General features: G+C 36.9%; 1 protein-coding gene across 6 annotated transcripts; it reads left to right on the top strand.

Annotated features, from left to right (window-relative positions):
* Positions 1 to 2,344: 2,344 nt before the first annotated feature.
* On the top strand, positions 2,345 to 5,981 carry LOC147565779 (uncharacterized). 6 transcript variants are annotated; one of them, XM_086652282.1, is made up of 10 exons: positions 2,345 to 3,025; positions 3,355 to 3,444; positions 3,526 to 3,642; positions 3,766 to 4,194; positions 4,280 to 4,614; positions 4,701 to 4,800; positions 4,878 to 4,937; positions 5,045 to 5,128; positions 5,218 to 5,334; positions 5,429 to 5,981. In XM_086652282.1, exons 1-10 carry the CDS (start codon positions 2,975 to 2,977, stop codon positions 5,729 to 5,731), a joined length of 1,686 nt encoding a protein of 561 aa, XP_086508408.1. In that variant the 5' UTR covers positions 2,345 to 2,974; the 3' UTR covers positions 5,732 to 5,981. The 6 variants fall into 6 exon arrangements, with proteins under 6 accessions (XP_086508408.1, XP_086508407.1, XP_086508410.1 ...); XM_086652281.1 differs by having other exon boundaries at positions 2,353 to 3,025; positions 3,352 to 3,444; XM_086652284.1 differs by having other exon boundaries at positions 2,353 to 3,029; positions 3,352 to 3,444.
* Positions 5,982 to 14,881: the final 8,900 nt, after the last annotated feature.

Raw genomic sequence — 14,881 nt, 5'->3', positions numbered from 1 at the left:
AATCTGTTTTACTCTGATGATGGGTAGGGTCTTAGAGGCATGTGGTTGGTCACAGTGGATTTAGGAAAAGTATCTGTCGGGACCATTTTCTCCATTGATGGATGAAACCAGACTGCATGCCAGCTTTTGAGATAGGAGTCTAGAAGAGAGAGAGAGAGAGAGAGAGAGAGAGAGAGAGAGAGAGAGAGAGAGAGAGAGAGGGAAAGTTAGACGTACCAACCAGACAAGGATGAGTTCCAGTAAAAGCACATAAGCTAAAAGATTAGGGTTCTTTTCTGATTGATCACACATTATGTTTCTGCACTATATATACATATAGCAGAAATGGTCGAGAGTGGGGTTCATCAATTTCGTACTCTCTGCTAGCGTTTCTTCTTTGGTTTAGTTATTTTGTGTTCTACTAAATAATCCTCTTATGTCATCAATCATGCCAGGTTGCAATTGCTTCATCTTCCTCAAATTTCTTTTTCTTTAACAGTCAGCATGCATGGTTTTTAAATAGGACCAAAAACAATTCACAAGTTTATTACATTTTCTAGTCGATTCTCTTTAATAGAAAGCAAGAACTAGTGCTTGCACGAGCCTGTTTAGAATATAAAATGGCCCTTTAAGTTTTAACATAACTAAGAAGAATTACATTTACAGTTGAACCGGAAAATTTTTATCATCAATGGTTTTCAGTATTAATTTGGTTCACATTACGTTATATTTATATTGCGTATTCAAATAAAATATATAAACGAAAATTTCCTCACTTAGCCGCCACCTACCGTGGTGTGAGATCTTGTTCCACACCAGAGGTCTCGCCACTTACTAAGTTTGAGCGCACACCTATATAGTTCAGACTCTGGACATTCTCGTGAGCGATGTGTATCACACTCCAAAATTGGATCCAATCATTCATGAGTTTTTCTAGTGGAGACAAAACCAATTGAGTAGGTAATTGTTTGCACAAGAATATTTATGATGTTATCAAATCGGGAACCTTGGGCATTTTAGTTACCAATTAGGGGTATATTCATTTGCAACAAAAAAGAATGAGGGGTAATTTCAAGATATCTATAAAAGGCAAACACAAATAGATTATAGGATTTCCTTTTCATTTTTTTTTAGCCCTCTAACTTGTGAGCAGCTTCTTTTCTTGCTCTTTATTTTTCGGTTCTTTAAAATAGTCGATTTTTTTAAGACCGACAGTCTACTTTAACAATTTGTTTATTTCATTTCTTATTATCTTTATTCTAAAATTGTTCCTAATATATTTTCACTATCTTCTCTGACATCTCATAAGCGGTCAGTGACGGTCAACTGACCAACCGTCAACAACCTTAATGATATTTTGTTGTTTTTGTTATTCTTGTTCTAGTTGTTGTTTAAAGAGGGGCGAAAAGATAAAAAAGAACAAATGAGAATTAATTTTAGAATAAATTTAATAATGAAAATGAAAAAATATGTTAAAGATGATTGACGGTCGTAAAATAGGATTATTTTCGAATAAATGAAAAATAAAAGGTCAACAAAAGAAGTTGCTCATAAATTAGGGGACTAAAAAGGAAACAACCCAATATATCAAGGGTTATTTCCCTAATGGCCCCCAACTTTGTGACCAGCTTCCCGCCTGGCCCCCTAATTAGCAAAAATACCCACATGGCCCCCTTTTGCCGTTATCTTTAACTGTCCGTTACTCTCTCTCCTCCATCTCATTTTCTCTCTCTGCCAAGTCACCTATCACGGCCACATCATCATCTTCTCCGGCATCGGTCGCTGGCCGGCGACCTTCAAATATTAAAAAAAAAAATTATTTTCTCTCTCCTCTCTCTCTCTCTCTAGAAATTTTTTTTCTCACCCTCTCTCTCTCTCTCTAAAACTCCGGCGAAGGGGTTTCCCTTCGCCGGAGCTAGGTATGTTCCTAGCAAGGTCTGTTCAACGAACAGATTTAACGTTTCACGAACAGACCTTGAAGGTCTGTTTGTTGTTCTGCTCACGAAAAGACCTTGCAAGGTATGTTCGTGAACAGTTAGATCTATTCACGAACAGACCTTGAAGGGTCTGTTCGTGAGCAGATCTAGGTCTGTTTTAGAGAGAGAGAGAGTGAGGAAAACAAAATTCTAGAGAGAGAGGAGAGAGAAAATATATTATTTTTTTAATATTTGAAGGTCGCAGGCCGGCGACCCCAGCCGGAGAAGATGATGATGTGGCACTGTAGGTGACTTGGCAGAGAGAGGAAATGAGGTGGAGGAGTGACAGTAACAGACAGTTAAAGATAACGAGAGAAGGGGGCCATATGGGTATTTTTGCTAATTTAAGAGGCCATTAGGGAAATAACTCAATATTTCAATGATCCGGTGAGCACCGCATTCTAATGATAGAGTGAGGACTAGGGAAGGACACCGCTATCTTACGCCGTATGCGCATGCTTTCATCTTACTACGTCTTTCATTGAACAGATCTCCATACATCTTTCCCTGTCATCATCCTCTCCATTATTTTTATGTAAACGAAAAGCTCTCACTCCTACAAGTTTCCAACCAAAAAAAGGTGCACCAGAAAGTTAGAGAGAGAGATTCTAGTGAGAGAAACTGATTAACACTGACTCTATTATAATCTATTTATCATTTCTCCCTTCTCTTTCATCTGTTTCCCTTTCTTCAATGAAATTCAACTCAAAATCTCATCCCCCTCCTCTTCTTCTCCTACATTTCTTTGTTTTATTTCAGACAATTCCAAATACTCAATTGTTTTCAATTCTGGGTTTCTTTTCATTTCTCTTTTCCCGCTCTATTTAAAACGAATGTATTAATAAGAAAATAGATTTTTCCCCTGTTTCTCTCTCTCTCTCTCTCTACTCACTTACTCAGTACCTACCCTCTGTTCTCTGTCAAACCCAGATTCAATTACTTCATATCCATTCATGAATTAATTAATTGCTTCTTCTTCTGGGTGTTATGTTAGTTCGTTTTCTACCAGGAAAATAAAGATGAATACCACCAGTGTTAGGACCAGGAAATCTTCAATGCAACTAGATAAAGTAGGTATTTTTATTCCAATTTCTGATCTGGGTTATTAATGTTTCTGTCAAAATTTAATTCTTTTTTTGGTTTTTTGGATCTTCAAAGTCATCAAACCTACTATAATAAGTTATTTAGTTGGTACCTCTATTAAATTCCCAAAATGGGTCTTCAATTTTTATTTCATTTACTTCATCCTTGATCTTATCGAACACTATTATCATTAAGTTGGTCGTTTTGATAATTTCCCCCCTTTTGTTCTTGACTTGAATCTGAAATGGGTTTCTGATTTTTCATCTTAAATTTGTCTGATTTTTTCTTCTGTGATTTTGGTTTTCTCTGAAAGAAGCAGGAAGCAACAAAGGAAATGGATGCCGGAAAACCATTTATAAACAAACGTAGTTCAAGAAGAGAGAGAAAAATGGCCTTACTACAAGATGTATGAATCTCTCTCTCTTTCTAAATCTCTCTAAGTTTCTCTTTCTCTCTCTATAATTGATTACTCTGTTATAACTTGTAGGTTGATAAACTAAAGAAGAAGCTAAAACATGAAGAGAATGTTCATAGAGCATTGGAGAGAGCTTTTACAAGACCATTGGGAGTTCTACCTCGTCTTCCACCATATCTCCCTCCTTATGTTAGTATAATCCCCACCCTTAATCTTCAACTTTCATTTTCCATGGAAAATATAATCCTATAGATGAGCAAATTGTATAAGAATGATAAGCGAATATCGATCTGTTTTTTTTTTCTTAATTAGACATTGGAACTTGTCGCCGAAGTAGCTGTCTTGGAAGAAGAGGTAGTTAGATTAGAAGAACAAGTAGTGAATTGCAGACAAGGACTTTATCAAGAAGCTGTTAAATCTTCATCTCAAGCCGAAGGAAATTCGGCAACATCAAGCAATTCTTCATCTTCAACAACCCAATCAGCTACTGACTCCGTTTCGTATCGAAATGGTTGTGATTCTAGCCGGTCTATAAACGGGAAACAGTCTTCGAAGAAGCTTAATTCTCATTCTACTATAACCGAAGATAGTCGGGGTAAAGAGAATCAATCTTGTACTAACTCCACTAAGACAAACAAACAGTCCCTCAAACAACTCAATTCAAGAATCGGAACCCCGGTTAAGATTGCCAAAATGGAGCATAGATCGACGGAGAAGCATACAGATCTTCCAAGACTACAGGTATATATATACATCTATATATATGATGGTTTCTTATTAGGAATGCATATAGAGACTAATTCTAACATGGGTTTTCATCTTTTAGCTAAAATGTGGTATAGCTCAAGATATAGCAGAAGAGAGATTGCCCAATATACAGGATGAAAGACTAGCAGAAGGGGAAACCAATAGTCCAAACAAAATTTCAGAAGATATATTGAATTGTTTGTCGAGTATTTTTTCAAGAATGAGCACACAAAAGAATAGAGTAATCGAATGTCATGAAAGTTGCAAGGAAATAGAATTTCGAGACCCGTATGCCATTTGTAAAGAATACGGAAAGAGGGATATCGGTCCGTATAAAAATTTATGCTCAATCGAAGCTACCTCGATGAATCAATGTTGGAAAACAAACTCATTGTTTCTGATTCAAAGACTAAAGTAAGTAACTGGTCTGAAATTCGTTTAGTCTCATTAGCAATTCGTAATTCGATTAGTAGAACTCATATATTGTCTATGATTTGCAGGATTCTTCTTGGGAAACTTGTAAGGGTTGAGTTAACGGGACTAACCCACAATCAGAAGCTTGCTTTTTGGATCAACATCTATAATTCTTGTATGATGAATGTATGTTCGATCCCTCATCTATGAGATTCGATGTTATATCTCGAATTATGAATAATTAGTGAGTGATGTTATTTCAGGCCTTCTTAGAAAATGGGATACCCGAAAGTCCTCAGATGATTGTTGCACTAATGCACAAGGTAACCTATATTCCTTTATTCATGCTAGTAACTCAAACTAACACTTCTCGACTAAAACATATGATAACATGGAGCTTTTAATACCAAATTAATGTCTTTCATCTTAGGCGACAATAAATGTCAGTGGGCAATCGTTGAATCCAATGACGATCGAGCATTTCATTCTGAGACTACCATACCACTTAAAATACGTAAGTCAATTTTCTTCTCGAATTCTCTTACTCATAGTCCTATAGAGGATTTGCGAGAACGGATGGTAAAACTGGTGAGTTCCTTCCAGATTTATTCGAAAGGAGCAATGAAAGATGAGATGACAGCAAGAAGCCTATTTGGACTCGAATGGTCAGAACCCTTGGTTACATTTGCTCTCTCATGTGGCAGCTGGTCTTCCCCATCTGTAAGTTCGTTAAAACTCATTCAAATTCGACGATAAGAAGATATATTCATCCAATTAAGCACTAAATTTTTTATTTGTATGTTCTAAATTTAAGGTGAGAGTATATTCGGCTTCTCAAGTCGAAAATGAACTTGAAGTAGCAAAGAGAGATTACTTACAGGCAGCAATTGGCATATCAAGAACAAACAAACTAGCAATCCCCAAACTCTTATATTGGTATTTACACGATTTCGCTAAGGACTTGGATTCTTTGTTAGATTGGGTATGTCTTCAACTACCAACCGAGTTAAGGAAGGACGGACTTGAGTGCCTTGAGAGACGAAAAAAAGAATCGGTTTCACAATTGGTAGATGTAATGCCATATGAGTTCAATTTCAGGTATCTTTTACACCGATAAAAGCTTTGTTTTTCTTGTTTAGATTCACATTTACGCGCAGTTTTAAAGGCTATAGGAGAGCCTGTATAAAAGAAGAAAAATAGAAAAAGTTAGCGTATATAGATATAAATCTGTCAAAGATGTATGTATTGTGTAATTTTGAGAGAATTGTTGTTATCTTTCATAAAAGAAAGGGTGAGTTTGGTTTCGAATTATATGTGATTTTCAGGAAATAATTTGAATGAAGAAACAAGAATTTGTTTGTGTTGAATTACTCTCAGTTTTTAACCCAAAATGTCCATGATTTTAGCTTTGATGAAGCATAAGAGAAACTGGTCCCAATCATCTCCTTTTGATCACTTTAAGAAACACCATCTAAACATAGGTAAAAGATTGTTAAATGAGTAGAGTTAGGTTTCAAATTGTCTGAATCAGAGCCCTCTGAATACGAATAATACTTAGCAAATGGACCTCAAAATCAATCTAGACATTTAGATGAGTCAAAAACCACGAGTCAGACAAAAACAATGTTTGAAATTTGACACGAGTCAATTAAACCCTCGAACTATATTTCATATCTGACTAGTAAAAAAGAGTAATGCTAAATAAGAAAACCTGGGCAGAAATCTTATGCGGCTTGTCGTGATTCGCTGTATAGTGGATCAGAATCATCGAAAACACGAATTACAACCATCCACGTAAGATTTGTGCCTAGAATTTGTTGGATTTTCTTATTCTTTAGCATTTTTCAGTAAAATAACAACCACTACCTTATATTCAGATGCCCAATTCAAAATAACACCCCATTTCAAAAGTAGCTAAGCTAGAATAAAATAGTACTGAAAGATTTTGTGGAACAAGTACTAAAAGAAACCAGATTTTTACTTCAAATTAGAATAATTGATTGATGGTTGGTTTGGATAAGAAATAAGAAAATATATTTGTTTGTTGTTAATTTGTATTCTTGTTATTGTTTGTTAGTAGCTTGTATTCTCAAGGAAAGGTCAAGGAGAATGACAAAGAATCTGATATCACTTTTACTTGATTACAATAAAAAAAAATTGAAGTAGGTAGGGGTCTGACATGAGCAAAGCTTTTTAAGATTTTGGGGAGGACAGACAAAAAAAAAGTTTCATTTACACATATGAAGTTGATATAGCTTTACAGCACATTTGCTTTTTATGAACTAAAAACTTCAAATTAGGATGAGATGGAAATTGTGAGTGGACCTCCTTGCCTTACCTATGTTTCAAGCAACAACTGATTTGCTTTTGAGGAGACAGAGAAAACGAGGGAGACGATATTATTGGTTACAACTAGTGTTGCTTATCTCCGGTCCGGCCGGGAAAAAACAGGCTGGGCTGTGGGCCAGGCCCAGCTGACCCGACTGCAGCCTGAACCCCATTCTCACCCAGGACTGGACCTACTAAACCTTGGTTGAGCCTGGGCGACTCGAGCTGACCCTGATAAACAACACCAATTACAACTATGATACAATGCCAGAATATTAGGTCGAAATTCGGCCCTAATCTTAAGTTATCTAGCCACCTCTTGATTATTTGTTTTATCTCAGTACCAAGATTATGGCAATCCAAATGGCAAATAGCTTGACACTTTAAAAAAACATAAGTAAATAACTTTAGACATCCTTCAATTTAAATTTGAATTTTGGTGTTTACTCAAATTGTTGTCTAAGGATTTTGCATTCTAAACATTTAAAAAGTTTGGAGATCCCCTTGACAACTATATTTTACACCCATATATTCTTTCATGTAGTTTATATGGTGATTGGTTTCTATAGTGATGTCTATGGCCTCCATGGTCAGTCTTACTGGAAATTTATGTGCTTATGTCGCTTTAATGTATGTATTTGTACGTTTGTACGGAATATTATGTACTGATACTTAAAAAAATCAAACTCTAGTACATAGGGTTGCCCAAGAATAACTAGAGCAAACCTAAGAACCACATATCAAGATATGAAAAGGCTTGGGCTTCGCTTTGTCCCATTGGACTTGGCTATTTGAATTTGCTAGACTGCGAGGGCAAGCCCTTCTATTTGCAATCCTCCAAATTATAAATCTCTTGGCACTCTCCCACTCTGGAATTTTGTTTTCACGAATCTGCCATTTCATTACGGGGGGGATTCTTTGGGGTATAAAGGAAAACTCTGGGAATAAAGACTTAAGCCGGCATATTTATTTTCTAGTTCAAACAATCACTTGATTGTTTTTAGCCTCCTAATTTTCATCTTTACCTTTCCTCCACCACCACATCTTTACCCCAACCGCCATTTTCATCGACCACCTCTTTATTCTCTTTTTCTATCTCTATCCTTCTAACCTTCTCGCTCCCGCCTTTTTCCTCTCTCTCCCTTTATCTGTCATTTTTGTTTATTCTCTCTCTATCAGTGCAGTGAACTAATTTTTAAATACTAGAAGATTTTTTAAGCATGATCATTCACTGAACTGCAGCACTATAAAAATTGATTAGAAATCACAAAAACGTACATTCACTACGAGAGACCAGTGATCAAAAGCTGTCGATGTACATGGAATCACTAAAGAACATAGCTTCCCCAAATGAGGGTAATCAACCAGATCAAAACAAAACCCTAATTAGCATCACAAATTCGTCATCCTTAATCACAATGGAAAACCCTAATTAGCATCACCAAAGTTCATCACAAGCAACCAGAACCCTAGCATAAAAACCAAATACCTTATTTCCATCTTCTTTACATCAATATGACTTTCTTTAATAGCTTCTTTCAATGAAATCTTCCAGCATCAATTCCACCACCAATTTCTTCTCATCAGAAATAAGAGAACAATCCAAACCTCGTTCCTTTATCTTCTTCGACTCTTTTCTAGATCTTTCCGATCCACCATATCCGGCGGCCTTTTGTGGTGGTGGTAATGGAAGAAGTATCAATGGATGCTCAAGCATGCTCAAAACAAGTGACTTAAAGAAGGATCTAGGGTTTCGTTATGGTTTTGCAATGAACAGAGGACTTAAACGACGACGAGAACTTTATCTGTTTTCGCTTCTTTCTTTATTGTTTCTCAGAGACCTAGTTAATGGAGTTAGGAACTTCTCTAATGGACCTGGAATTGTTATGGGTGTTGGAAAAACTTCATCTCCACAACAAAAGATGATAAATTTTTTTTTTATAAATACTAGTAGCTATTATAGATTTTGATGAAGATACTTTCTTCGGCTTCTTTCTCTCTATACTGTTTGACCTGCTTCAAGAGGATGAGGAAGAGAGAGAAAAGATAAAAAACGAAGATTAGGAAGTAACAATCAAGAAAGAAAAATTTTGGACTCAAAACAAATATTCCCCCTACGTCAGACCTTTTTGACCAAATTATTTATGCCCTGGAGATTTTTCTTTATGCCCCAAAGTCCTGGCCTTAATTATTTGATAAACGTTTACTGCACAAAAAGGACAGAGGTTACTTTGATTTGTCAGGTTCTAACTTGTTTATGTTTGTGAGTCCAATGAGCCAGTCAATCAACAATTCTCGAAGTTACTCGAAGTCACTCTGATCTTTTAATGCCTTTCTACTACCTATCTTTATGTTCTTTATAACGTTCGCCCTTGTAAGACTTTTTACTCGACGAAGAAGTCTGAGGCAAGGACCCCCCACCACACCCCACCCCCTTCCCCTTCTTTTACTTCGTTATCATTTACGTGAAGGTTTTTAGTAGAGTGATGACTATCTTTACTGTTGTGATGAAATCAAGTGAACTAAAAAATTATAGGAAATAAACAATCGCACAGAACACAATGAGATTTACATGGTTCAGTTGGTGAGACCTACTCCACGGCGAACAGTGAGATTTTCCTTTACGATAAGCATACAAGTTACACAAAAGATTCAGTAAGAATTCGACAACTAAGATATTCTTAGGGTTTAGTTTATATAGCCAATAAAAGCCTAATCCCGCCGACATACTATCTCAGTGATTCTCTCTTTGTAATTTCTGAAATATACATGAAGACCGCTAACATTAGTAACCGCCTTAACAAAAGTTCTTATTCGCGTATCTGCTCTGCTAATGGGTCCAAAATTCCTGTAAACGGGTCCGCGAGTCGCAAACTAGATCAATTAACAACCTATATTCAAAACACTTTCAGCATTTACTCTGAAACCTCTTGTCTAACGGTTGAGATAAGGGAGAATGTGTCACTTGATTTTGTATTAAAGGTCAATGAAATCAATTGTAATGACAAATAAATCAATAAAGGAAATAAACGATTTTGGGAATCAAGACAATAAAACAAATCAAGATGACTCGGATCATTATCAATTGAAGAAGAACATTCTAGAGAGTTTAAAAGATCAATTTTTCTAGGAGATAATCGGGAAATCACTTTCTGACATTGTCAATATGAAATTCTTAGTCTATATTATTTGAATAACGCAATTGAAATGATGGGCCCTGCCAACAAAATGAAAGTTCCTTTAGAATTTCGTAGGTATAAAACGGTCACGGTTAAAATGTTGGCCCCTATGAATATTGATTGACAGACAAAATATGGTGGCAGGAATAAAGAACAATGGGGCCAAAATAAAGAAATGGTTGAGACCTTGAGACCATGCAAACAAGTAGTACCTTAGATATTCCTGCTCTTTTTTGTTTGATTTGGTGTGTTTCTTAAATTTCTATAAATCCAATGGCTTCAGATCCACAGAAAAACTTTTTTTTTTTTTTTTTGTTTAGACCACTTTGAGACTCTAGGGTGAGGGGTCATTTTGGTGTCTCGATCTCCAATTGATATTTAATTGACAGGTTTGTACCCTAAAGGGTGAAATTATGTAGAAGATTGAGTAGCCCCTAGGGTGCTTCACATAATGAAATGTTCCACACCACAGACTGGCCATATCAAAATGTTTGTTGATATAACTCTGTGGATATCGTGATAGATATGTGTAGTTGTGTACCTCTGTGTATACGTATATATGATGCCACACAACCCAACATGTTAATATCAAAATAGAATGGGTTTTGATATGTATTTTCTACTATCATCTGTGGTAAATAACTAGTTACATTTTCGACCTTTTGGCCAATATAATTCATATCGTGAACAGGGACGAACCCATGTGTGGACCAGCCTGGGCAACAGCCCAGGCTGTAATTTCTAACCACTCATATAGAAATATCACAGAAAGGTGGTTGTGGCTTAGTGGTTCGGCTCTTTGTCCGACGCCTTTGAAGGTCAGAGGTTGGAGTCCCTTCAATGCCCTATTTTTTTTTTTTTTTTTTTTTTGAAACCAAGGGAACAAATTCCATTAATAAGTGATTGAATCACAATGTTTACATGGATGAATTCTTATTTCTCTCCTCTGAAAACTTCATGAGAGTTACATACCTTTAAATGCAAAGTGCCTCATGAAGAGAAAGTGATGTAGAAACGCAGCGGAATTAAAAGAGATGAACAATTAAATAAGAACGATGAAAATAAAGATCAAATAACTCTAAATAATAAACTTGATTAAAACTTCAATGGGGTTTTTCTCTCAATCTGCGAACAATAGACAAACTAGATATCCTTTTATAGGACTCTGGACTTTCCTAGATAGACTTGAATTAGAATTTCTAAATAATTAAATACTGCAACTGCCTAAATAACTTGGACTCAAATATGAACCTTTCCAATTATTGGAAATATTAAAATAGTAAAATTCCTAAACCCAAATTAATTAATAATCATACTAAAATAAGGACTTCCTAATTATACTCTCTCTGGGCGGTTGGTCCATGACCGGATCCGGTCATGGAAATAGTCTCCACGCTGGGTGCCCCTGCATCAGCATCACCTTCCCTCAAGAGGTTCGTCCCGAACCGTTTGTGAAGAGAATGTAGTTCTTCCGATCCATCTTCAATTGGCAATAACGTCACAATCTTCTTCTTCCATGGAAATTCATAAACATTCAAACGACCACGTTAAGTGGCATCAACATCAGATTGCCATGGTCGTCCTAATATGATGTGACATAAATCCATATCAGTGACGTCACAATTAACTGTAGACACATAAGAAGAACCAATAGAAAGATTAATAGTACACATGTGATCAACCCGTGTAGTAGTTCCTGACTGAATCCATGCGGTTTTATATGGGTTTGATTTAATCATTGTAGCAATACCCAAGAAATTAACCAGTTTTGTAGAAATTAAATTTTCTACACAACCATTGTCAATTACTATAGTACACACTTTATTCAGTACTGTACCCCGTGTAACGAACAAATTCTTTCGTTGAGATAAATTCCTTTTTAAAGGTGTGAAAAGAACTCTACGAGTGAGTAACATAACTCGATCACCGTTGTCTGGAATAGTATTAATTCGTTCCAATTGATCTTCATCTGAATCTGAATCTGATTTCTTTTCAACAATATTTGCTTTACCGCGAGAGGGGCAAGCATTAGAATAGTGGCCTGTTTCAAAACAACGATAACACTTATCTGGTGGAGGTTTTTTATAAGGATTTTCAGTTACCTGTTTAGTACCCTCCTCCGGTTGTTTTGGTTGATCTAACTCATCCGGTAAAGTTCTTACCGTTTGACTTCTAGTACTGTGTCCCCGAAAGATGGAACGAGAATCTGATTCAAAGGATCTGGCTACACTAATACATTCAGATACGGAATTGAAAGACCTTAAATTAACCAAATCCTTAATATCATTCCGAAGTCCGTCTTTGAATTTTTCCACTTTCATTGATTCTGAATCGGGAAGATTAAGCCTTGTTATTAGACGTTGGAATTCCGAAGCATATTCCTCAACAGAACGTCTTCCTTGACGGCAACGCAAATAATCAACACATAATTGGTTCTCATAGTCCGGAGGGAGGAATCGGGAAAACATTAATGGTTTAAGCTCTAGCCAAGAAGAGATAGGAGGTAGTTGTGATAAACGTCGATTTTCGGATTCCTGTTTCCACCAAGTTAGAGCAGTTTTAGATAAATAACCAGTAACACAGCATACCTGTTCAGGGCCTTCCACTTGCATAACATCAAAGAAAATCTCGAGTCGTGAGACGTAGTCCAAGAAGTCTTCGATATTTATTGAACCATCATATGATGGTACTTCCATTCGAATACGGTAAGATGAATTAGCATGGGTACAATCGGTTTCGGTTTGTTGATGGTGGTCTTCGAGAATTGGTTTAGGTGTTTGAAACACAATCGGTTGACGTTGGGTTTGGTTGCTTGGACGGTGGAATGGTTCTCGGGTTTGGGTAAGGGTAAGGTTGGTCTCTCGGTTTTGGTTGATCGGTTGGTATGGGTCTCGGGTTTGAGTGAGATTTAGGTTGGTCTCTCGGTTTTGGTTGAACGGTTGGTATGGTTCTCGGGTTAGTTGAGTTGGGTGATGATCGGTTTGGAGATGATATGGAATGGCTGACTCGGTAACTAGTGGTCGAGAGGTGTTTGGAAGTTCTCGTAGTTGATAGGGTTGGTTAGGTGGTGGTGTTGTGTCGCGAGTTTGGAGGTAATGGCGGTTGTCGGTTTGTTGATTTGGGATGTAGTTATGTGGTTGGTGTAGAGGATGGGTGTCGGTACGGGTTAACGGGTTTTGGGTGTGAGGTTCGAGATACGTTTGTGAAGGACGGGAGGGACCGAGAGGTTGGGTTTGTTGTTGGAGTCCACTGTTGGTGTGTTGGTTGTTGGTTGGGAAACGGTGTTCGGGTGATGTCGAATTGTGGTGATGTTCGGCTGGGATGTATGGTTCGGTTAGGGGACGGTTTTGGTTTATGGTAGGGTTGGTGAAGGAGAATGGTGATGATTGTGGACTTGTATAGGATGGGTATGTATTTGGTTTTAGTGTAGGAGTCGTTGGGTTGTTTGTGATAAACGGTGGAGGTGTAATTGGGCAAGGATTGCTAATGGTGTGACCGAATAGGGGTATGTTGGTATCGGTAGGGAAGCTTATAGGTGAAAACCGGTTAGGGTGTGAGTTGGTTGTGAGGATTGGTGGTGTATTGGAACCGATAGATAACGGGTTTGAAGTGTGGGAAGAGGGTTGATTGATACACATACCTTTAATTTGTTTTAAGAGATTGTTTAAGGAATCGGTGAGTTGATCGAAACGTTGATCGATTCGTTCGAATTTTTCTGTTGTTTCCTTCTTGTACTCCATGAAACCTTCTTCCAACTTTTTACCTGCAGATAACCCTTCCTTAATATTGTCCCATTCAGATGAAAAGGTTGGTGTTTTCTCCTTAGTTGGTGTAGCCGAGATAGTAGTATTAACCATGATGATAAAAGTGATGAAGACCGGAAAAAAAAAAATTTTATGGCTCTAGATACCACTTGATGTAGAAACGCAGCGGAATTAAAAGAGATGAACAATTAAATAAGAACGATGAAAATAAAGATCAAATAACTCTAAATAATAAACTTGATTAAAACTTCAATGGGGTTTTTCTCTCAATCTGCGAACAATAGACAAACTAGATATCCTTTTATAGGACTCTGGACTTTCCTAGATAGACTTGAATTAGAATTTCTAAATAATTAAATACTGCAACTGCCTAAATAACTTGGACTCAAATATGAACCTTTCCAATTATTGGAAATATTAAAATAGTAAAATTCCTAAACCCAAATTAATTAATAATCATACTAAAATAAGGACTTCCTAATTATACTCTCTCTGGCCGGTTGGTCCATGGCCGGATCCGGTCATGGAAATAGTCTCCACGCTGGGTGCCCCTGCATCAGAAAGAAATTGGACAAGACACAGACACTATTGGGATCCTAGAGATCCGAGAAAAAAGACCCTAAAGGTCTGACAAAAGGATCCTACAGATCCGTGAAAGGAGACCCTAAAGGTCTGACTAAAAGCAAATTACAACAATATTAATTGAAAATACAAATTAAGAAAATACTAAATTTACATCCCCTTCGTTTTCGTCGGAAAACTGCCATTGTCGTCGGAAAACCGCCGCCGGAAAATCACCGTCGGAAAACCGTTGTCATCACCGGAAGGAATAATCAACTCAGTAAGTCTCAACGAGTAAATTCCTTTTTATTTGTTATTGATGAAAGTGATTCCTTGTTCTTTCAACCTAGATCTTCAGTGTTAATCATAAACATAAAATACTCCACCACTACCAAATCTTGCATGATCTAATAGCCCACCGTGAACAGATTTACA

The sequence above is a fragment of the Eschscholzia californica genome, unplaced genomic scaffold (assembly GCF_041429995.1).
Source record: "Eschscholzia californica isolate CP2 unplaced genomic scaffold, dmEscCali1.0.p SCAF_1, whole genome shotgun sequence".
Lineage (NCBI taxonomy): Eukaryota > Viridiplantae > Streptophyta > Magnoliopsida > Ranunculales > Papaveraceae > Eschscholzia > Eschscholzia californica.
This window is presented reverse-complemented; position numbering and strand designations above follow the sequence as displayed.

Coding starts and splice junctions, on each gene's coding strand:
- LOC147565779 (XM_086652281.1), top strand. CDS start 2,975: ATGAATACCACCAGTGTTAGGACCAGGAAATCTTCAATGCAACTAGAT. Junction 3,445..3,525: donor AAATGGCCTTACTACAAGAT/GTATGAATCTCT, acceptor TATAACTTGTAG/GTTGATAAACTAAAGAAGAA. Junction 3,643..3,765: donor CACCATATCTCCCTCCTTAT/GTTAGTATAATC, acceptor TTTCTTAATTAG/ACATTGGAACTTGTCGCCGA.